Source organism: Heterodontus francisci, chromosome 5 (assembly GCF_036365525.1).
Source record: "Heterodontus francisci isolate sHetFra1 chromosome 5, sHetFra1.hap1, whole genome shotgun sequence".
In the NCBI taxonomy this organism is placed as follows: domain Eukaryota; kingdom Metazoa; phylum Chordata; class Chondrichthyes; order Heterodontiformes; family Heterodontidae; genus Heterodontus; species Heterodontus francisci.
The window spans coordinates 174,238,820-174,262,172 of NC_090375.1; the positions used below are offsets into that span (position 1 = coordinate 174,238,820).

The 23,353-nt window shown below is 41.7% G+C and overlaps 1 protein-coding gene and 1 long non-coding RNA gene across 8 annotated transcripts in view; one reads left to right on the forward strand and one right to left on the reverse strand.

Moving 5' to 3' along the window:
* LOC137370142 (uncharacterized) overlaps window positions 1-23,353 on the forward strand; it is a 26,995-nt gene continuing 3,642 nt past the window's right edge. The window contains exons 1-2 of the long non-coding RNA XR_010975091.1: window positions 1-144; window positions 517-730. This is a non-coding gene — a long non-coding RNA (uncharacterized lncRNA). The remainder of the gene's footprint in view (window positions 145-516; window positions 731-23,353) is intronic.
* The window catches only part of LOC137370141 (F-box only protein 43-like), a 25,277-nt gene continuing 23,819 nt past the window's right edge, over window positions 21,896-23,353 (reverse strand). For 5 of the 7 annotated variants that reach the window (XM_068032354.1, XM_068032352.1, XM_068032353.1 and 2 more), the window contains one exon: window positions 21,898-22,858. In XM_068032354.1, coding sequence (XP_067888455.1) covers window positions 22,610-22,858 — 249 coding nt within the window. In that variant the 3' untranslated portion in view covers window positions 21,898-22,609. Of the gene's footprint in view, window positions 22,859-23,353 lie in introns of all 7 variants that reach the window. The other 2 variants (XM_068032356.1, XM_068032357.1) reach the window with 2 other exon arrangements.

Sequence of the window (23,353 nt, forward strand, 5' to 3'; positions counted from 1 at the left end):
CTGAACTGCTGGGAATTTCCAGTCTCTGTGTTTAGCTCCAGTGAGAGCATCAGCCAGCAGCCAAACGTCATAAAGCAACATATCACAAACCAGCAGTGAGCCTTTGTTGGTTCAAAGAGAGAAGGGGTAAACAAAGAAAAAAACGTAAGTAGAAACGTATCCAGTCGAAATATTCTCCAGTGAATCAAATTTAGGCGTTTTGTATGCAGCGTTGATTTTTCTTGGTAACAACGTGGCCATTTTTTCTTTGAGTTCTGAACCAAATTTATGATAACACGAAGTACTCAGGGGTGCTAGAGTGACAAAGATTGTGAAGGAAGCAACAGGTGGTTGAGTTCAGGTAGCGCCATCTGATGTTCCGAATGTGGTTCTGTATTGGATCATAACCAACAAAGTACATCAGCTGCTAAGAATAATCAGGGATGGGAAAAGGCCAGAAATGTTAACTCTGTTTCTCGCTCCACCGATCCTGCCTGACTTGTTGAGCATTTCCAGAATTTTCTGCTTTTATTTCAGATTTCCAACATCCTCAATATTTTGCTTTTGTATGCGAGAATGTCAAGGAAACTACAGAACCGGATTTTGCGTTAGTGGTGCTCGCCGATAATCCGAAGAAAGCGACCCACAAGGATCTAGTGAGCTCTGTGGCTTGGACTTCACATTTCCCGATGTTGGTTAAAATCTGGCACCAAGTCAGGGGAATCTGCCCAGCGTGGTGTTATCAAGCAGGGTAAGCAATCAATCACATTGAGGAAGTCTCACATACAACAAACCAGGAAGTAAAATACACTGATTGTCCTTCACTTTTAAATATAACTTTACAGAGTGAAAAATAAAGCTTGGGACACACATATGATCATATTGAATGGCAGAGCAGACTTGTAGGTCGTATGGTCTACTCCTGCTCCTATTTGCTCTATTCTTATTGCAGTTTGCAGGGCCCTCAACAGTGCATCCTATGGAGAAGCATAGAATCACCGACAGCAACTTCTGGATTTCCCCATTTAACTGCACACGTGTGGTCTCCAAATGTTGTGGTCAGTTTCAGAGCAGTAGTGATGGTGAATACTGATGGTTTCGCTGTCATTATTACCGCAACATCCGCGCCACAGTCTCCAATACATTAACTCACCTAACAAGCTATCTAATCATATCTGAAGCAATTATACTATTTGGCCTGTGTTATCTTGTTTGTTAGGCTATTCCAAACTTGATCTATTTTGAAGATGTACTTTTCACTATGTTATGGGCAGGTGAGGAGAGGGTCACAGGCTCCCCTCTTGTCCTTCCTCTTATTTGACCACAACAGGGTTTATTCCTTTTTAAACAGTGGTCGTGCTTACTACCTCAGTGAGTGTTTCACCTTTTACGTGATTGTGAAAGAACCAATCGGACAGGTTTTCTTGACTTTAAGCAAGAGGTGGGTTTATTATACTCAACAATCTGAACACTATTACGACCAGGTAAGAAAGTTGTCTAGGAGTCTGTTACTATCTTCACATGGTCTTATTATAACAGGGTTTAATTTTAAACACTGTGTTTTGAGCTCCCCCTTTGTGAAAGTTCACAACTTTCCAATTATAAGGCAAAGAAATGAGCACAAACAGCCTTTCTTTGGTTTAAAGTAGAAAGATGAAATTTATTTAACCTTAAACTTAAACTCTAATACAGTTAATGCCTCCGGATATACGAAGCGCCCAGGCTAGCATGCACATGCAATACACATATGCAAATAGGGACAGAAAAGATAAGTAGAACAGTTTGAGGCACTATCTTTGTTACTGTTTCTCGAGCTCACTGTAGTCCTTGATTGAAGATATGGTCTTGCATTTCATTGGGGCCCAGTGTTCCTTTTAAACCTCGTTCACGTAGGACACTTATTCTCTCTTTGGGTTTACATGTTTTCAATGGTTTCCGAAGCTGGTGAAAGCAAGATGAGCACAAACAGGAGAGAGGTCTTATCAAACCAGGGAGCCAGGAGTTTTCTGATCTCAAGTACTGCTTTCTCCAATTTAAAACTCTCAGTTCAAACCTCTGCAACAGCCAGTTAGTCATGTGACTAAAACTGGTCTAACCACTTGTGTGTATTGGGGAAGCAACTACTGGGTCCCCATTGTTTCAACACTGGCTGCTACTATGCAAAAATGTCTTTCCAGTCGGGGGCTTGCACTTTTTAAGTTTTAATGTTCATGATTTTGTGGTTGGAGTATAATCCAGAATAAATAAAAGTTAAATACACAGTCTGTGGGGTTGGTTGATTGGTGGTCTTCCGGCTGAAGTTGTATTCTTGAAGTCTTTGGCTGGTCAAAGTGCATTTTGTGGCTGGCCCTCTGGGCTCAGGGTTTTCTTGGAGGCAGATTTGTAGGTGGCTTTCTTCCCCTGGTCTCTGTCTGTAGCAATTTGTAGGCTTGGATGGTCCACTGTCACAGATGGTTTTCAAACTTGATGTTTTCTGGAGAGAGAAAGAGAGGGAAGCACACAGCCTTTCTGCTACTGCCCAGTTTCAGTTATTACTTGTTTCTCTTTGTTCAAGGAAGCTCCCAGTTTTCACAGAGAGGAACAGACTGTCACATGACTGCTTGTGAATTCTCTGGAACCTTCTAATGAGATTCAAGGTTTGGAATTGGCTCCCCAGTCCCCAAGATGCCAATATTTACACTTGGAGGAGTTTGATCTTTCAAAGTCAAGGTGTCGAGATTGCCTTGAATCCTGTGCAATGAAGCAATCTTAGGTAATTCAATCACTTAGAGCAAGCCATTTTTCTGGGTCCATGCTCCTCAGACCTCTGTCTCCTATTGGAGGCCTTGGAATGTGAAAAGATATTTCAGATGCAAATTGTGGTGGCCACCTGGGCTTTCAGGTTTTTTTAAAAGTTAACTACAGGATATTTTCCATTAAAAGTTTAATGTACGTAGCCATTTGATGAATTAATATTCCTCATTTAGCATATCATTTTTCTTGACAACTAATTTCCATTTATGTTTGCTGATCTTACTTTAATGATGGACTTTAAATAAGACCCCGAGTTTATCTCGACTTTATCATTTAATATTTTATGTATTTATACTAATCAACTTTTTCTAGAGCACGAAGCTTAAACTTCTACAGTCATGCAGTCCTAAGGAATCTCAGAATGCTTGGCGATCCTTCAGTGATGATCGCCAATGCATCTAGCCCAAGACTCAAGTCCCTCCTTAATAACTTAAATTTATTTGGCACATTTAATGTAATAAAACATCCCAAGGTGCTTCACAAGAGCAATATCAATAAAAACTTTGACCCACACTAATCAAAAGCTTGATCAAGGAGATAGGTTTTGATGAGTGTCTTAAAAGAGAGAAATAGAAAGAGGTGGAGAAGTTTAAGGGAGAATTCCAAAGCTTGGGGCCAAGTCAGTTGAAAGCACATCTGCCAAGGGTAGAGTGATTAAAATCAGGGATACACAAGGGGCCAAACTTGGAAGAGGACAGAGGTCTTGAAGGCTTGTAGGGCTGAAGAAGGCTGCAGAGCAAGGGAGAGGTGAGGCCATTCAGGGATTTGAAAACAAGGATGAGGATTTTAAAATTGAGGCATTGACAGACTGGGAACCAGTGAAGGTCCGTGAGCACAGGAATGGTAGGTGAGTGAGATTTGGAGTAAGTTAAGATACGGGCAGCAGAGTTTTGGATGAGCATAAGTTTATATAGGGTGGAAGATGGGAGGCCAACCAGGAGTGCGCCGGAATAGTTAAGTCATGAAGTAAGAAAGGCACAAATGAGGATTTCAACAGCAGATGCAGAGTCAGAGTAGATAAATGTAACATAAGGAGAACAGTCTTGATGATGGTGCAGATATGTAGTCGGAAACACATCATGGGGTCAAACAACACCAAGGTTGTAAATGCTTAAGACAGTTGCCAGGGATGGAAATGGTTGTCAGGGAATGGAGTATGCAGTGGGGACCAAAGTCAATATCTTTAGCCTTCCCAATATTTAGTTGGAGGAAATTTCTGCTCATTCAGTATTGGATGTTGGACAACCATTGTGACAAATCAGAGGCAGTGGAGGAGTTCAAAATGACAGTGGTGAGACAGAGATGAGTGTCTTCGGCATATGTGTGGAATCTGATGTGTTTTCAGATGATAACACTGAGGGGTAGCATGTAGATGAGAAATCAAAGAAGTCAGGGATAGATTCTTGAGAGGCTCCAGCTGTAACAGTGCAGGATTAGGAGGGGAAGCCATTGCAGATGATTTTCTGGCTACGAGTCGATAGAAATGGAAACAAGCAAGGGCAGTTCCACGCAGTTGGATAATGGAGGAGAGAGGTTGGAGGAGTTTAGTTATTTATCAAGGACATCTGAAATACTCAAAATAATTACAGATGAGGAAGGCCATTCGACCATCCTAATTTATCCATCTAGTAGGATCCTAAAGCCCCCTTATCGCCACACCCAATTGTCTCTTAAATGAATCCAGGGTTTTTGCCACCACAAAGGCTTTTTAGGGATTACAATTGGCCCTAGGCCCTCTTTCCTATTTTTTCAGTTTTTTTTAAAAGAAATATTGACATTCAATGGCATTACGATCGCTGAATCCCCCACTATCAACATCCTAAGGGTTACCATTGACCAGAAACTGAACTGGAGTAGCCATATAAATACCGTGGCTACAAGAGCAGGTCAGAGGATAGGAATTCTGCAGTGACTAACTCACCTCCTCACTCTCCAATGCCCGTCCACCATCTACAAGGCACAAGTCAGGAGTGTGATGGAATACTCTCCACTTGCCTGGATGGGTGCAGCTCCAACAACACTCGAAGCTCAACACCATCCACAGCCCGCTTGATTGGCACCCCATCTACAAACATTCACCCCCTCCACCACTGACGCACAGTGGTAACATTGTATCATCTACAAGATGCACTGCAGCAATGCACCAAGAACTCCTTCAACAGCACCTTCCAAACCCACGACCTCTACCACCTAGAAAGAAAAGGGCAGCAGATGCATGGGAACACCACCACCTGCAAGTTCCCCTCCAAGCCACACACCATCCTGACTTGGAACTATATTGCTGTCCCTTCACTGTCGCTGGGTCAAAATCCTGGAACTCCGTTCCAAACAGCACTATTGGTGTACTTATCCCACATGGACTGCAGTGGTTCAAGAAGGCAGCTCACCACCAGCTCCTCAAGGGCAATTCGGGATGGGCAATAAACGCTGTCCTAGCCAGCGACGCCCACATCCCATGAACAAATTTTTAAAAAATCCAAATGGTCTTTTTTTCAATTAGCAATCGTATATAATTGTACAAGGTCAACTCTCTGATAGCTTCTTTAAAAACTAAAAATTGAGGGACCATTAGAATTGAGCAACACTTCATAAACTGCAACAAGGATTGTGTAAGACTGTAGGAGACCATAGATAGCCTACTGGGATGAACAGATAAATGGCAAATCCAGTCCAATGCAACAAACATAGAAAATAGGAGCAGGAGTAGGCCATTCGGCCCTTCGAGCATGCTCTGCCATTCATTATGATCATGGCTGATCATCCAACTCAGTAGCCTGTTCCCGCTTTCCCCCCATACCCTTTGATACCTTTAGAATCAAGAGCTATATCTAACTAATTGAAAACATACAATCTTTTAGTCTCAACTGCTTTGTGGTAGCGAATTCCACAGGTTCACCACTCTCTGGGTGAAGAAATTTCTCCTCATCTCAGTCCTGAAAGGTTTACCTCATATCCTTAGACTATGACCCCTGGTTCTGGACTCCCCCACCTTCGGGAACATCCTTCCTGCATCTACGCTGCCAAGTCCTGTTAGAATTTTATAGGTTTCTATGAGATCCCCGCTCACTCTATAATCCTAACCGACTCAATCTCTCCTCATACGTCAGTCCTGCCATCTCAGGAATCAGTCTGGTAAACCTTGGCTGCACTCCCTCTATAGCAAGAGCATCCTTCCTCAGATAAGGAGATCAAATCTGCACACAATATTCCAGCTGTGGCCTCACCAAGGCCCTGTATAATTGCAGCAAGACATCCTTGCTTCTGTACTCGAATCCTCTCGTTATGAAGGCCAACATACCATTTGCATTTTTTACTGCCTGTTGCACCTACATGCTTACCTTCAGCGACTGGTGTACGAGAACACTCAGGTCTCGCTGCATATTCCCCTCTCTGTATATAGCCGTTCAGATAATAATCTGCCTTCCTGTTTTTGCTACCAAAGTGGATAACCTCACATTTATCCACATTATATTGCATCTGCCATGCATTAGCCCACTCACTCAACTTGTCCAAATCACCCTGAAGCCTCTCTGCATCCTCCTCGCAACTCACCCTCCCACCCAGTTTTGTGTCATCTGCAAATTTGGAGATATTACATTTAGTTCCGTCATCTAAATCAGTAATGTACATTGTGAATAGCTGGGGTCCTGGCACCGATCCCTGCCGTACCCCACTAGTCACTGCCTACCATTCAGAAAAAGACCTATCCCTACTACGTTTCCTGTCCGCCAACCAATTTTCTCTCCATCGCAATACACTATCCCCCAATCCCATGCGCTTTAATTTTACACGCTCATCTCTTATGTGGGATGTTGTCGAAAGTTTTCTGAAAGACCAAATAAACCACATCCACTGGCTCCCCCTCATCAACTCTACTAGTTACCTCCTCGAAGAATTCCAGTCGATTTGTCAAGCATGATTTGCCTTTCATAAATCTATGATGACTGTCCAATTCTACCACTGTTCTCCAAGTGCTCTGCTATAAAATCCTTGATAATAGACTCTAGAATTTTCCCCACTACCGACATCAGGCTGACTGGTCTCTCATTCTCTGCTTTCTCTCTATCTCCCTTTTTAAATAGTGGGGTTACATTAGCTACCCTCCAATCTGTAGGAACAGTTCCAGAGTCTATAGGATCTTGGAAGGTGACCACCAATGCATCCACTATTTCTAGAGCCACTTCCTTAAGTACTCTGGGATGCATACCATGAGGCCCTGGAGATTTATCGGCCTTCAAATGGAATAATGCCTGTGGAAATTTGAAAGAGAAGAAATAAATGGTCAGATTTTATTTGGAACAGAGGGACCTTGTATAGAAATGTAGATTATTAAATGTAGCAGTAAAATCAGATAAGGCTACAATAAGGCAAAGTTATTTTTTTTTTTAATCTAGCGGTATGGAATACATAAGCAAGAAAATAATGAACCTGGGTTTATTTGTACAGTTTAAGCACCAGAGTACTATGTTTTATTGCTTAAAAAGGTGCTATATAAATGCAATAAAAACAAGAAATGCTGGAAATACTCAGCAGGTCTGGCAGCATCTGTGGAGAGAGCAGCAGAGTTAACGTTTCAGGTCTGATGAAGGGTCACTGACCTGAAACGTTAACTCTGTTTCTCTCTCCACAGATGCTGCCAGACCTGCTGAGTATTTCCAGCATTTCTTGTTTTTATTTCAGATTTCCAGCATCTGCAGTATTTTTCTTTTATTACTATATAAATGCAAGTTGTTGTTGAAGGACATAGAAGTGATGGTACAGGCGCAGCATACATTCATGAAGACATTACTGGGAACAAGTTAGTTTTGATGAGAATCTTTGAAATGTAGGGCTTTTCAGTAGAAGACTACATATGAACAAGGAGCATGAGAAGGTCACTCGATCCCTCGAGTCTTCTCCGCCATTCAATAAGATCATGGCTGATCTGATTGTAACCTCAACTCCAAATTCCCACCTACCCCCGATTACCTTTCACCCCCTTGTTCATCAAGAATCTATCTTCCTCTGCCTTTTGAGGAAGAGAGAGTTCCAAAGACTCACGACCCTCAGAGAAAAAAAGCTTCTCCTCATTGGTCTTAAATGAGCGACCCCTTATTTTTAAATAGTGACCCCTAGTTCTAGATTCTCCCACAAGGGAAAACATCCTTTCCACATTCACCCTGTCAAGACACCTCACGATCTTATGTTTCAATCAAGTTGCCTCTTACTCTTTTAAACTCCAGTGGATACAAGCCTAATCTGTCTGACCTTTCCTCATAAGACAAACCGGCCCATACCAGGTATTAGTCTAGTAAACCTTCTCTGAACTGCTTCCAACGTATTTACATACTTCAGATCCTAATGGAAGACCTGCTGCAGTTTTTAATATTATGAAGGTATAGTGAAAATGCTGTTCTTTTGCCTAACATTTTGTTGGCTGTCCCTTTAATATTCAGTGCGCTGGAGTTGAGCAGCCTGCTTCTATGCTGATTTAAGGTTAAAGGATGTCAGCTGTGGCTCAATGGTAGCGCTCCTGACTGAGTTAGAAAGCGGTGGATTCAAATCCCATTCCAGGGACTTGAGCACAAAGTCGAGGCTGACACTGTTGGAGGTGCCATCTTTCAGCTGAGATGTTAAACTGAGACTCTTTCTGCTCTCTCAGGTGAATGTAAAAAAGGTCTCAAAGACGAGAATAGTTCTCCCCACTTGGCCTGGCCAATATTTTACCCTCAGCCAACATCACAAACAGATTGTCTGGTTATTTCATTGCAGTTTGAGACCTAGCTGTAAGCAAATTGGCTGCCCTGTTTTCTACAGTACAGCAGCAACTACATTCAAAAGTGCTTTGGGATATTGTGAGGGTGTGAAAGACACTACATAAATCTAAGTCGTTGCCTTTCATTTTTCTTGTCTCCCAACAGACTTGAGGAAATCAACATAATTTTCAAAGATAGAGACTTGAGAATGGGTACCGTTTGGATGACTGACAGCTGAGGCAGGTGTTTAAACTACCCAGGATGTCCCAGTTTTCTTTTGAGATACAAGATAGACAGTTAACTTTTGTAACCATAGTCAGTTACAGTTGGAAAGTCTCAAGACAGGTTGAGAAAATCTCAAACAGAGCTAGGAGACGGATTCAAAAATAACTGACAAATTCCTGAAAGATTGAGAAATACTATGCATATTTATAGCTATTATAATAGAACAGTCTACATTCTTGGGGTTGGGATTTTTTTCATATAAGCAGATAAGATACTGAATCATAGAATCATCAAAAGGTTACAGCACAGAAGGAGGCTATTCAGCCAGTTATGTCTATGCCAGCTCTCCAAGAGCAACTCACCTAGTCTGTGCAAATTTTCTCTTTAATTATCCAATTCTTTTGAAGGCCTCAATTGAATCTGCTTCCACTACACTCTCAGGCAGTGCATTCCAAATCCTAACCACTCACTGCATTAATAAAGTCTCTCTTCATGGCACTGTTGTTACTTTTGCCAGTCACCTTAAATCAGTATCCTCTGGTTCTGGATCCTTCAGCCAACGCAAACAGTTTCTCTCCCTTTCTACTCTGTCCAAACCCCTCATGATTTTGAACACCTCTATCAAATCTCTTCTTCAAGAAGAAAAGAGACCCAGCTTTTCCAACCTATTCATGAAACTGAAGTTCCCCAACCCTGGAACCATTCTCATGAATCTTTTCTGCACCCTCTCTAATCCCTAAGCATGCTTCCTAAAATGTGGTGCCCAGAACTGAACACAATATTCCAAGTGAGGCCAAACCAGTGTTTTATACAGCTATTGCATAACTTTCTTGTTCTTGTACTTATTTTTATATTTGAAATTTTTAAAATGCTTTGAAAAGTTGTGTAATTGTTTGAAAATGAGGATCAGTAAAAGGCTTGGGAACATGGTTTAGACTAGACTTGTGGCGTTGAAACAACAGAATTAGAATGATAGAACTTTACAGCACAGGAGGAGGCTATTTAGCCCATCATGTCTATAACAGTTCATAACACAAATTCAATTTTAAACAAAATAAATTGCTCCCTTCCCTGGCATACTAGTAAGTATGGCCAGGTAGAATAATCTATGAAGTTTAGTGCTAAAAGTGAAAACAAGATGAAAATATTGTATCATTTCCCAAATCTTTCAGAAGCTTCCTGTTAACATCAGTAGTTCTTGAAGCTCAGCCTAGGAGGCCATTTGCTCCCTGCAGGAACATACTTTATGTTGTGCCCAACTTCTTGGAGCTTTAACCACAGGACATTCAAAGTATGACCGAAGACTGAACTAGTTCAGCACCTGATTTTGCAACAGGTTAAAACATCAAAAATATTTTGCAACGACATATACTATTCTATAGAGTTTTCTTCTTTGGCCTCCTTGTCTCGTGAGACAATGGGTAAGCGCCTAGAGGTTGTCAGTGGTTTGTGAAGCAGCACCTGGAGTGGCTATAAAGACCAATTCTAGAGTGACAGACTCTTCCACAGGCACTGCAGATAAAATTGATTGTCGGGGCTGTTACACAGTTGACTCTCTCCTTGCGCTTCTGTTTTTTTTCCTGGCAACTGCTAAGTCTCTTCGACTCGCCACACTTTAGCCCCGCCTTTATGGCTGTCCGCCAGCTCTGACGATCACTGGCAACTGACTCCCACAACTTGTGGTCAATGTCACAGGACTTCATGTCGCATTTGCAGACGTCTTTAAAGTGGAGACATGGACGGCCGATGGGTCTGATACCAGCGACAAGCTCGCTGTACAATGCGTCCTTAGGGATCCTGCCATCTTCCATGCGGCTCACATGGCCAAGCCATCTCAAGCGCCGCTGACTCAGTAGGGTGTATATGCTGGGGTGTTGGCCACCTCGAGGACTTCTGCGTTGGAGATACGGTCCTGCCACCTGATGCCAAGGATTATCCAGAGACAGCGAAGATGGAATGAGTTGAGACTTCGCTCTTGGCTGACATACGTTGTCCAGGCCTCGCTGCTGTAGAGCAAGGTACTGAGGACACAGGTTTGATACACTCGGACATTTGTGTTCTGTGTCAGTGCACCATTTTACCCACACCCTCTTGACCAGTCTTGACAAAGCTAAGTATCACCTCATTCCATGACAATATGAAAGGCACATTTCAGCATAGCGGAGCCTCATCAGACCCCTTTCCTATCCTCAGTGGCATGAAACAGGGCTGTGTTCTCGCACCTACACTGTTTGGGATCTTCTTCTCCCTGCTGCTCTCACATGCGTTCAAGTCTTCAGAAGAAGGAGTTTATCTCCACACAAGATCAGATGGCAGGTTGTTCAACCTTGCCCGTCTAAGAGCGAAGACCAAAGTATGGAAGGTCCTCATCAGGGAACTCCTCTTTGCCAACGATGCTGCATTAACATCCCACACAGAAGAGTGTCTGCAGAGATTCATCGACAGGATTGTGGCTGCCTGCAATGAATTTGGCCTAACCATCAGCCTCAAGAAAACGAACATCATGGGACAGGACGTCAGAAATGCTCCATCCATCAATATCGGCAACTATGCTCTGGAAGTGGTTCAAGAGTTCACCTACCTAGGCTCAACTATCACCAGTAACCGGTCTCTCGATGCAGAAGACAACAAGCGCATGGGAAAGGCATCTGCTGCTATAGTTTTTGCACACCTAAAAAAGACCTGCAGAGAATCAAATTAGTACTTGGTCTCACGAGCCTCACTATGCTCATCAGCTTTGTTGCAACTGCATCCCAGCACCTACTTTCTCAAGTCTTTGCTTTAGTGTGAAATCCCAGTCACTGCTTGAACTCTCCACTGCCTCTATGCTTTCAGTACCAACTTAGCTGTCTCTCCCAATCATCAACACGCCTCTACTCAAGTAGCATTCCTACTGAAGCATGGGAGTGTGTTCTGCTCCATCACACCCAAGAAACTTAACATATAAAAGAGTAGTCAGCTCATATTTCAGCAGGGAAGGTCATGCTTGTTGAATTCTTTAATAATTCTTCTTTGATTAACTTCTTTGAAGTAGAACAGGTAGATGTGGTTCTATAGTAGACATAATAGGCTGCACTTTAAGAGTCCGTGCCAAAGTAGGTGGTGGACATAAAAAAATGCATCCTACCCACATGGGCACCACGTCACGCAGCCGCCGCGATTTCAAACGCAGTGGTTCATTTGCATGACAGCAGCGCCACCCCCCCGCCCCGTGATCATGTGGAGGGGGCGGGCAAGCCGTCACAGGCAACGGCGTCCGGCACCTTTAAGAGCTTACAGCCCTGAATGGAGATTTTAAAATTAAAGGGCCAAGTCAGTTCAATGACCAAAAAAAAAGAATTAAATTACCATTAAATTCATTTTCACCACTCCCCCACAAAGGCATTTCAAAACATTCCTGCCCTTCCCCACACCACCACCCCCCACCCCCCCCCCTCGGAATTTGTTTATTACGAATTTGACCTTACCCCCCCCACCCCCAAAGTTCTGCACCTTTGCCCTTAACCCCTTCCCATCAACCCCCCCCACCAATCTTCAGCAATATCACCCCATTCTCCCTCCTGCACAAAGAAAAAATCCTCCTTCCCCCCACCCTGTCACAGGTGTCGCATTACTTTTCCCTGAATGGGGATTCAAAAGCACGGCATTGTCAGCTGCCCAAATGAAGATCAGTGCGGCGATTAAGGAGGTGACGGGACCCTCATTAAATTAGTTATGTAAATTAGTTTACATATTTAAATGGGGGTCCCATCGCCGAGCAGCGGGACGGCCGTCACGAGGCCTTGCCGCCGCCATCAGCATGGGGCCTGTTGCCGTTGGGGTCAATGGCAGGCCTCCACTGCACTGATCTTCATTGCCCCTGCCCCCAGCTAACATTCCCGACGGTGGAGGGGCATTAAAATCTAGCACAATATATTTGGATTTTCAAAAGGCCTTCGCTAAGGCATAGCATACTCATGGCCAAGATCAGAACATGTGGAATCAGGGAACAAGTAGCAAAATAGATAGGAAGCTGGCTACAAATCAGAAGAGAACCGGGGTTAAAGACAATTACTGAGGCTGGCAAAAGGTGGGAAGTAGTGTTCCAAAGGATCATTCTTCGGACCACTGTTCACAATGTACATAAACAATTTGGACTTGGGAATCAAATCAAATTTTGAAATTTGGAGACAATGCTAATTTCGCAGGGGTGGGGTGAAAGAAGATAGAGGAGACTGATAAAATACAGAAATACATTAATAAACTTGCAGAATGGTTGTGTAATTGGCAAATGAGTTTCAATAAAAGTGAGGTGGCATATTTTTGGTATGAAGGTGATGGTCATATACTTCTTGGGAAATTGGTGCCTACATGGGGGAAGAGGGATCTGGAGAATAAATACACAAATCATAAAAGTAGCACCACAGGTGAACAAAGTCATAAAAAAAAACACTGGGGTTCTTTTCATGAGGGGTAGAATTGAAAAACAGGGAGGTTATGTTAAACTTGTAAAAGAAGTTTGGTTGGACCACACTGAGTATTATGAGCAGTTCTAATTTTTCATTAAATACATAATATAAAAAAAGGTACTGGAGAAGGTGCAAGAGATTTACAGGAATTATACCAGAACTGAAAAAGTTACACCCATCAGCAAAGATTCAACAGGTCGGGTCTCTTTTCTCTAGAAAAGAGAAGATTGAGGGGTGACCTGATAGAGGTCTTTGAGGTAAATGCTGATAAGATGTTTTCACTTGCCAGGGAGACCAGAACTAGGAAACAAATACAAGATAGCCACTAATAAATCCACTAGGGAATTGAAAAACTTTACCCAGACAGTGCTTAGAATGTGAAACACACAACCACAAAAAAAAGTTGTTGAGGCGACTAGCATAGATGCATTGAAGGGGAAACTAAATAAACACACGAGGAAGAAAGGAAAGAAGGATATATTGATGGCATTAGATGCAGAAGGGTATGAGGAGGCTCATATGGAGCATAGATGCCAACATGGACCTGTTGAGCTGAATGGCCTGTTTTACTTTGTAATATCCATACTGGTCTGGTCACTACACTTGATACCCAACCTAGAAATGCGTAACAAAAACATCCACTGAATGTTGGCCTCCCAAAAGGAAAGTCTTAAAAAAATAGTAGTCAGCTCAGGTGGCCTCACTTGACTTTCAAATGAAAGTGTTAATTCTGCATAAATATTCTGCACTAAGCGACAGATTACATATATTTGTATGTCTCATTTCCCTCTCCTCACATTCCTAAAGGAGTGCCCCTCTTTCTTTACAGCAATGAGATTCAGAGACAATGCAACAGTGTAGAGAACCAAAGACAAACCCAAACAACAACTGAGTATTGGCCTTTCCTAAAGCAGGTCAAGATAGGATTATTCTGAGCTTTATGGACCATCCTGGCTCCACTACCAGAATACTGCAGACAAAATGTTGTATGCAGGACAATAGAGAATTAAAGCCTATGTTTAAAATCACTAATCAGAATGAGTATTTATACAAGTGGCTATATACTGGGTTAGCATGGGTACAGGACCATAATGTGGCATTAAATGATCCAAAGTGCTGTAGAATATTCAGAGAAATTATCAGTTTTAAACAAAGAAACTATCAACCTTGGCTTTACACTGTTGGCATCCTTCCATCTACAAGAGATGATGGCTTTAAAATAGTCAAAAGATTTAGATCAAATGTGGTTTGGCAATGTCCTTGCAAATATTTTACACCAGTTTGTGTTCTTGATGCTGTGTGTTACGACCAGGTGAGAAAGAGGTCTAGGAGTTCCCCTTCAGCCTTCACCTGCTCTTACTGTAATAGGGTTTAGTTTTAAACACGATGTTTTTAGCTCCCCCTTGGTGAATCCTTGTTCACCGCTTTCCAATTATAAGGCAAAGGAACCAGCACACCAGGTTCTCAGGTTTAAAGAATAAAAATGAAATTTTAATTGAACTCTAAATTCGGTTAATGCCTACAGATACACGACATGCCCACGCTAGCATGCACAAGTGATACACATGTGCAAATAGGGACAGAAAAGAAAAGATGAAGTGAAAAAGGTTTGAGGCAATCTCTGAAGGGTGTTTGTTAGTGTGCTTCAAGCTCGATGTAGAGTCCTTGATTGTAGGTAGTCTTGCTTTTCGTTGGGGCCCAGTATTCTTCTTCAACCTTGTTCCGTGTAGGAGACTTTCCTTTCCTGGTGTTCATGTGTCTTCAGTGGGTTTTGGAGTTCTGTGAGAATGAGATGGGAGCAGGCAGAACTGAGGTCTTCTCAGGTCAGGAGCAAAAAGCTCTCTTCAAACACCGGCACAGTGGCGCAGTGGTTAGCACCGCAGCCTCACAGCTCCAGGGACCCAGGTTCGATTCTGGGTACTGCCTATGTGGATGTTTGCAAGTTCTCCCTGTGTCTGCGTGGGTTTCCTCCGGGTGCTCCGGTTTCCTCCCACATGCCAAAGACTTGCAGGTTGATAGGTTAATTGGCCATTATAAATTGCCCCTAGTATAGGTAGGTGGTAGGGAAATATATAGGGACGGGTGGGGATGTGGTAGGAATGTGGGATTGGTGTAGGATTAGTATAAATGGGTGGTTGATGTTCGGCACAGACTCGGTGGGCCGAAGGGCCTGTTTCAGTGCTGTATCTCTAAAAAACCGTTTCTCCAATTTAACACTCTGCAACAGCCAGTTAGTCATGTGACAAAACTGGTCTGACCACATCCGTTCTGTGTATTGGGAGCAGGGGCTGGTTCCTTTGTTCCAACACAAGTAGGTTCCAGTTCAAGGGGCACTGGCACCAGTACTGGGGAAGTGGTGGCTGTACCGTTGGGACAGTCTACACCTGAACCATGCTTTGGCCGGTGTTCTAGCTAGGGAAGTAGGGAGAGTTTAAAATTGAATAGTGGGGGCAAGGGATTAAATTTGGGAAGATAGGGTAAATCAAGGAGTAGAGACAAGGCAAGAGAGAAAGGTATAATATGGGAAATGATACAGACTGACAGATTTGTATGCTCTATTCCTTCCTAAGAGTAAATCAACAAAGGCAGCTAGACGTTACAAAAATAATAAAAGAAAATTAAAGGCTCTGTATCTGAATGCACGTAGCATTCGAAACAAAAAACAGATGAACTGAGAGTGCAAATAGAAATAAAATATGTACGATCTGGTAGCCATTACACAGATATGGCTGCAGGACAACAGATTGGGACCTGAATATTGAAGAGTACATGGCATTCAGGAAGGACAGGAAGCTAGGAAAAGGTAAAGGGGTGACTCTATTGCACTAACACCATCATTAATTGAGAGAGAGAGGGATGACCCAAGTTCAGGAAACCAGGATGCAGAAGCAGTTTGGGGAGCAATGAGAAATCATAAAGGCAAGAAGTCACTTGTGGGAGCAGTACACCTAATGTTAGCCACACTGTTGGACGGGGTATAAAAGGAAGAAATAATGACAGTTTGTCAGAAAGATATGGCAATAATCATATGGGATTTTAACTTACATATAGACTGGAAAACTCAGATGGGTAGAGGTTGCCTCAATGAGGAGTACATGGAATATTTTTGGGATAATTTCTTGGAATAGTATGTTCTGGAGCCAGAGAGCAGGCTATACTAGACCTGGTATTGTGCAATGAGATACGATTAATGACCTCAGTTAAGTCGCCCATAGGTAGCAGCGATCATAATATGATTGAATTTTACATTCAGTTTGAGGGAGAGAAGAGGAGTGGGTCCAAGACTAATATTTTAAACTTAAATAAGAGCAATTATAAGGGCATGAAAGCAGAACTAGCTAAAGTAAACTGGCAAATTGGGTTAAGAGATCAGTCAATAGAGATGTAGTGGCAGACATTTAAGGGGATATTTCAGAATAGTCAGAATAGATACATTTCAACAAGACGGAAAAATTCCAAGGCGGGGGACCTGCCATCCGTGGTTAACTAAAACAGTTAAAGATAGTATCAAACTTGAAGAAAAAGCCTATAATTGTGCAAAGATAGGTGGCAGGTCAGAAGATTGGACAGAATATAAAAAACAACAAAGAATGACAAAGAATGATAAAGGTAAAATTAGAGTACAAGAGAAAGCTAGCTAGAAATATAAAGACAGATAGTAAGAGTTTCTGTAGATATTTTAAAAAGAAAAGCGTTAAAGTGAGCATTGGCCCTATAGAAAGTGAATCTGGGGAATTAATAATGGATAAAGAGATGGCAGATGAATTGAACAGGTATTCTGCATTAATCTTCACCAAAGAGGATAAAAGTAACAACCCAGAATTAGCTGCTAGTCAGGAAATGGAAGGGAGGGAGGAACTCAAGAAAATTACAATCACCAGGGAAGTGGTACTGAACAAATTGTTAGAACTGCGGGCTGACAAGTCCCTGGGTCCTGATGGACTTCATCCTAGGGTGTTAAAAGAAGTGGCGAGTGAGATAGTTGATGCGTTAGTTTTAATTTTCCAAAATTCCCTAGATTCGGGGAAGGTTCTGCTAGAATTCAAAAAGGGAGAGAAACAAACTACAGGCCAGTTAGCTTAACTTCTGTCTTAGGGAAAATGTTAGAAGCTATTATTAAAAAAAAAAGACATTATAGCAGGGCACTTAGGAAAAATTCAAGGTAAAAGGGAAATCATGTTTAACCAATTTATTGGAGTTCTTTCAGGGAGTTACAAGTGCTGTGGATGAAGGGGGATGTATTGTACTTAGATTTCCAGAAGACATTTGATGAGGTGCCACAAAGGTTATTGCAAAAAATAAAGGCTCATGGTGTTGGAGGTAACGCTTTAGCATTGATAGAAGACTGGCTAGCTAACAGTAGAAATAATGGGTCATTTTCTGGTTGGCAAGATGTAATGAGTAGTGTGCCACAGGGATCTGTGCTTGTGCTTCAACTTTTTACAATTTATATAAATTACTTAGTTGAGGGGACCGAAAGTATGGTTGCTAAATTTGCTGACGACACAAAGATAGGTAGGAAAGTAAGTTGTGAAGACATAAGGAGGCTACAAAGGGATATAGATAGGTGAAGTGAGTGGGAAGAGACCTGGCAAATGGAATATAAATGTGGAAAAAATGTGAAATTGTCCATTTTGGGAGGAATAATAAAAAATTATCTAAATGAGAGATTGCAGAGCTCCAAGATGCAGAAGGATCTGGGTGTCCTAGTACATGAATTGCAAAAGGTTAGCATGCAGGTAGAGCATGTAGAGAATTATCATTTAACACAAGAGAAACTGAAAAATAGGGAGGCTATACGGGGCATTGGTGAGACCACATCTGGAGTTCTGTGTACAGTATTGGTCTCCTTATTTAAGGATGTAAATGCGTTGGAAGCAGTTCAGAGGAAGTTTACTAAACTAATACCTGGAATGGGCAGGCTGTCTTGAGAAAAGATTGGACAGGCTAGGCTTGTATCGACTGCAATTTAGAAGAGCAAGAGGCAACTTGATTGTTAAGATCCCTCAGGAACTTATGTTTCAGGGTGGATGTGGAAAGGATGTTTCCCCTTGTGGGAGAATCTAGAACCAGGAGTCATTGTTTAAAAATAAGGGGTTGCCCATTTAAGTCAGAGATGAGGAGAAATTCTTTGAGGGTTGAGTGTCTTTGGAACTCTCTTCCTCAAAAGGGCAGTGGAAGCAGAGTCTTTGAATATGTTTAAGGCAGAGGTAGATAGATTCTTGATAAGCAAAGGGGTGAAAGGTTATTGGGGGTAGGTGGGAATGTGGAGTTGTCAGTTCAGCCATGAACTTATTGAATGGCAGAGCAGGCTCAAGGGGCTGAGTGGCCCACTCCTGCTCCTAATTTGTATGTTCGTATGTTCACACCAAATATAACATATGAACATATCGTGCTTCAAACATAAACAGTCTTTCTAAACCAAAATAACAGCATTTCTTTAAAAAAAGAAATTTCTTACACTAGCAGAATATGCTGAGAGAGAATGAAAGGCCACAAGCCCAGATTTATACATCTTCCTAAAATGTTAACAGCTTTGCAGCTTTCCTCATAGTATAATTAAACACATTTTTACAAGTTGTACCAAAGTGGAGAACAAGTTTACTACTTCTAACTAAATCATGCACCACACTGATATTTGATCTCCCAAGTCTAAAACAATGGTAAAAACTTCTACGATCCTCAAATGTAACAAAAAATCTCCAGTATACAATTGCAAGCATTTGCATTATTCAATTCTGACCAGCTTGATGAACTAGTAAGGAGACAAACAGATTCAGTTAGGTAAAGAAGCCATACATTGGTCATATGTACATCTTGGAGGGAAATGGAATACCCAATGTTGCAGCTTGCATCCACCTGCATCACACTGCTTGGAATCAGCAGGTAGAAGCACGGAGGTGATGATCCTGGAATGGGAAGTGTTAAAAGGTTAGCAGGGCTGCTGCTGAGAAAGTTGCAAACACGGAGTTCTGCCAGGAACACATCAGCAGATTTGATGCTTGGGACAAGAGAGGGCAAAAAAGGGAAAGGCATTAGAAAATAAAAAAGACAAGGAAAGCCACAGGTGCTTTAAAACTTCAGGGGGCAGGAAATAGGAAAGCAAAGAATTCTTCTCTAGATGGTCAAGGCAAAGAAAGGTTTCCCCAGTGAACTAGAAAAACCTTCAATTCAAAAATGAATTAAATTGCACTAGTGGGGAAACTACCCATTCCTTACAAAGGGCTGGTAGTAAGCAGAGATGGGGAGCATTCAAACTGGAAATTGCAGAGATATAATTTAGATAGGAAATGTTTGCATACTCAAGACTCAATATTGTAAATGTGGAAGACAACTAAATTTTGAAGTGTACTTGGAAGATTGCAAAGACAGTCCATTTGTTTTTTCCTCTTGGTACAGTTCATTTTGCCTGTTGGTTGTAAAATTAATGCAGAGTTGCAGTTTTTGACAGGATGCTTCAGATAGCAAGCAATAAGATCCTATCACATTTGTTACATACGAACAAGGAGCAGGAGTAGGTCACTCAGCCCCTCAAGCCTGCTCCGCAATTCAATAAGTCCATGGCTGAACTGATTACTCCACATTCCCACCTACACCCGATAAGCTTTCACCCCCTTGCTGATCAAGAATCTGTCTACCTCTGCCTTAAAAATATTCAAAGGCTCTGCTTCCACCGCTTTTTGAGGAAGAGTTCCAAACACTCACGACCCTCTGAGAGAGAAAAAAAAAATCTCTCATCGGTCTTAAATGGGCAACCCCTTATTTTTAAAAGGCAATGATCCTAGTTCTAGATTCTCCCACAAGATGAAACATCCTTTCCACATTCACCCTGCTAAGACCCCTCAGAATCTTATATGTTTCAATCAAGTCAATTCCAGCAGATACAAGCCTAGCCTGTCCAATCTTTCCTCATAAGACAGCCCGCCCATTCCAGGTATTAGTTTAGTATACCTTCTCCGAACTGCTTCCAATGCATTTACATCCTTCCTTAAATAAAGGAACCAATATTGTACACAGTACTCCAGATGTGGTCTTACCAATGCCCCATACAGCTGAAGCATAACCCCATTGCTTTTGTATTCAATTCCCCTCGCAATAAACGATAACATTCTTTTGGCTTTCCTAATTACGTGCTGTACCTGCATACTAACCTTTTGCGATCAAGCTCTGCAATCTCTCACCATCTTCCTGCCAAAATGGACAATTTCACATTTTTCCACATTATATTCCATTTGCCAGATATTTGCCCAGTCACTTCACCCATCAATATCCCTTCGTAGCCTCCTTACGCCCTCTTCACAACTTACTTTCCTACCCATCTGCGTCATCAGCAAATTTAGCAACCATACCTTCATCGAAGTAATTTATATAAATTGTAAAAAGTGGAGACCACAGCACTGATCCCTGTGGCACACTCATTACATCTTGCCAACCAGAAAATGACCCATTTATGCCTACTTTTCCCTGTTAGCTAGACAATCTTCTATCCATGCCAATGTTACCCCCGACACCATGTACTTTTATTTTTTTTTTGCAATAACCTTTGACGTGGCAACTTATCAAATGTCTTCTGGAAATCTAAATACAATACATCCACCGGTTCCCCTTTATCCACAGCACTTGCAACTCCCTCAAAGAACTCCAATAAATTGGTTAAACATGGTTTCCCTTTCACAAAACCATGTTGACTCTGCCTGATTACCTTGAATTTTTCTAAGTGCCCTGCTATAACATCTTTAATAATAGCTTTGAACATTTCCCCCAAGATAAATGTTAAGCTAACTGGCCTGTAGTTGCCGGCTTTCTGTCTCCCTCCTTTTTTGAATAAAGGAGTTACATTTGCTATTTTCCGATCGAACGGAACCTTCCCCAAATCTAGGGAATTTTGAAAAAGTAAGACCAATGCATCACCTATCTCACTAGCCACTTCTTTTAAGACCCTAGGATGAAGTCCATCAGGACCCGGGGACTTGGCAGCCCGAAGCTCCAATTTGTTCAGTACCACTTCCCTGGTGATTGTAATTCGCTCGAGTTCCTCCTTCCCTTCCATTTCCTGATGTAGAGCTATTTCTGGGATGCTACTTGTATCCTCCATAGTGAAGGCCAATGCAAAATACCTGTTCAATTCATCTACCATCTCCTTATTATCCATTATTAATTCCCCAGACTTGCTTTCTATAGGACCAATGCTCACTAACTTTTTTTTTAATGAGTCTATAGAAACTCTTACTATCTCTTTACATTTCTAGCTAGCTTTCTCTCATACTCTAATTTTACCTTCCTTATCAATCTTTTTTTTAAAAAAAAATATTCTGTCCAATCTTCTGACCTGCTACAGAGCAGTATAAAGACTGATTTTTTTTTTTTTATAAACTGTGCACCATCAAAACAAGGCCTTCCTGATTTGTTAAAATATTATGGCAGCTGAAGACAATAGCGACCTTCAGGAAGATAAGCCAGACCTGAGCAAACACTGATCTTTTCCAGCCTCAACTTTACATTTATACAAAGCTAGTTCTGTCTCTAAGAATACACTAAATTAAAATCATATCTGCAATAGGCTTGAAATGCCTATGCAGGCAATTGGAGATTTGGCAAAAGATGGAAGTTTCACAAAATGCATAGTTTGAAGGTTGTGAAGAAAAGGCATTCACCATTTTTTTTTTTAAAGAAAAAAAACTTTATTAAGCATACAATAGATTAAAAATCCACTTAAAGACCATTTCTATTAACATGCATAAAAACTATCAAATCTACACATACCTGCTGTCTCGACTTTGGGCACAGCCAACAATTAACAGTTCTTCACAAACATCTGAAACAATGGATGAAAATTAGATTTCAAAGTCTGTTGTCTCCATTTATTCAGTGTCCAAATCCACATTAAAAAAAGGGGATGGAGAGGAAGGAGCAAGATGGGAAATAGTTTGCAAGTTTTCTACTCCATTCAATCTAAGACAGCAAGAAACTGAAAATATTGATCCAATGGGTTGTTGATCATCTTTTTAAAATCCCATATTATTTGATCTTGGATTGTCTTATTTAACTGTGCCTTAAGAAATCTTAATTATACAATGATTTTGAAGCATGTTTTCCATTACATCTTTAAGTGTTATCAACAGTACAGGGTTATTCTGAAGAAAAAAGATTGGCTGAAAATCAGATATACAGTTTAGAATCAACAAAAAAAAAAAAGGGGGAAATTTTGTAATCTTGCATTACAAATTTTCCCCCCGCTTATTAGCTATAAAAACAGTTTGCACAAATTGAAAAATTTTGTAGTTTTTTTTAAAAAGGATCTTTCTGAAAGGTTTCAATACAGGTTCACAAGTAGCTAATAAAATCAAAGAGGTTGTAGGGAATGGGGAGAGTGGGGGGTGGGGTGGTGTGGCAGGGCGATGCAGGGGAAGTTCTTGTATATACAAAAGTCTACAATCTCCTTAAATTCTGCTTGCTTTGAGCACTTCCTGGTGGACCTTCTTTACTGCTCAACCGTTTTGCAGACCTGCTACCACACTGTCTGGATCCATGGAAAACACAAAAGCACTGGGCGCAGAAGTCAAATGCACAACCTTCTCGACTGCAGAGGCCTTGTTTCTTCATTGGATTGTACCTGGCAGGTGACTGGCACCGTGGGCATGGTTTTAGAGCCTCATCGTTTAACAGTGTTTTGGCAATCTGGTGGCAAGAACATATAGGTGTATTTAAGATACTTACATTTTTTCCCCTTTAACCCTGCTCCTCCAAAAAAAAAAGTTGTTCTTTTCTTAGAGCACATTTCCAGAGCAGGAGCAGTCTAGTATTTTGCCTTGAAGAATAAAGCATTAGCAAGACATTGCAGTCAAGCACAATACTGTCATTTCTAGCAGGAAGTTAACAAATAGAACATAGAACAGTACAGCACAGTACAGTACAGGCCCTTCGGCCCACGATGTTGTGCCGAACCTTTAACCTACTCTAGGATCAAACTACCTACATACCCTTCATTCTACTATCATCCATGTACCTATCCAAGAGTCACTTAAATGCCCCTAATGTATCTGCTTCTACCACCACCGCTGGCAGCACATTCCACGCACCCACCACTCTCTGTGTAAAGAACCTACCTCTGACATCTCCCCAAAACCTTCCTCCAATCACCTTAAAATTATGCCCCCTGGTGATAGCCCTTTC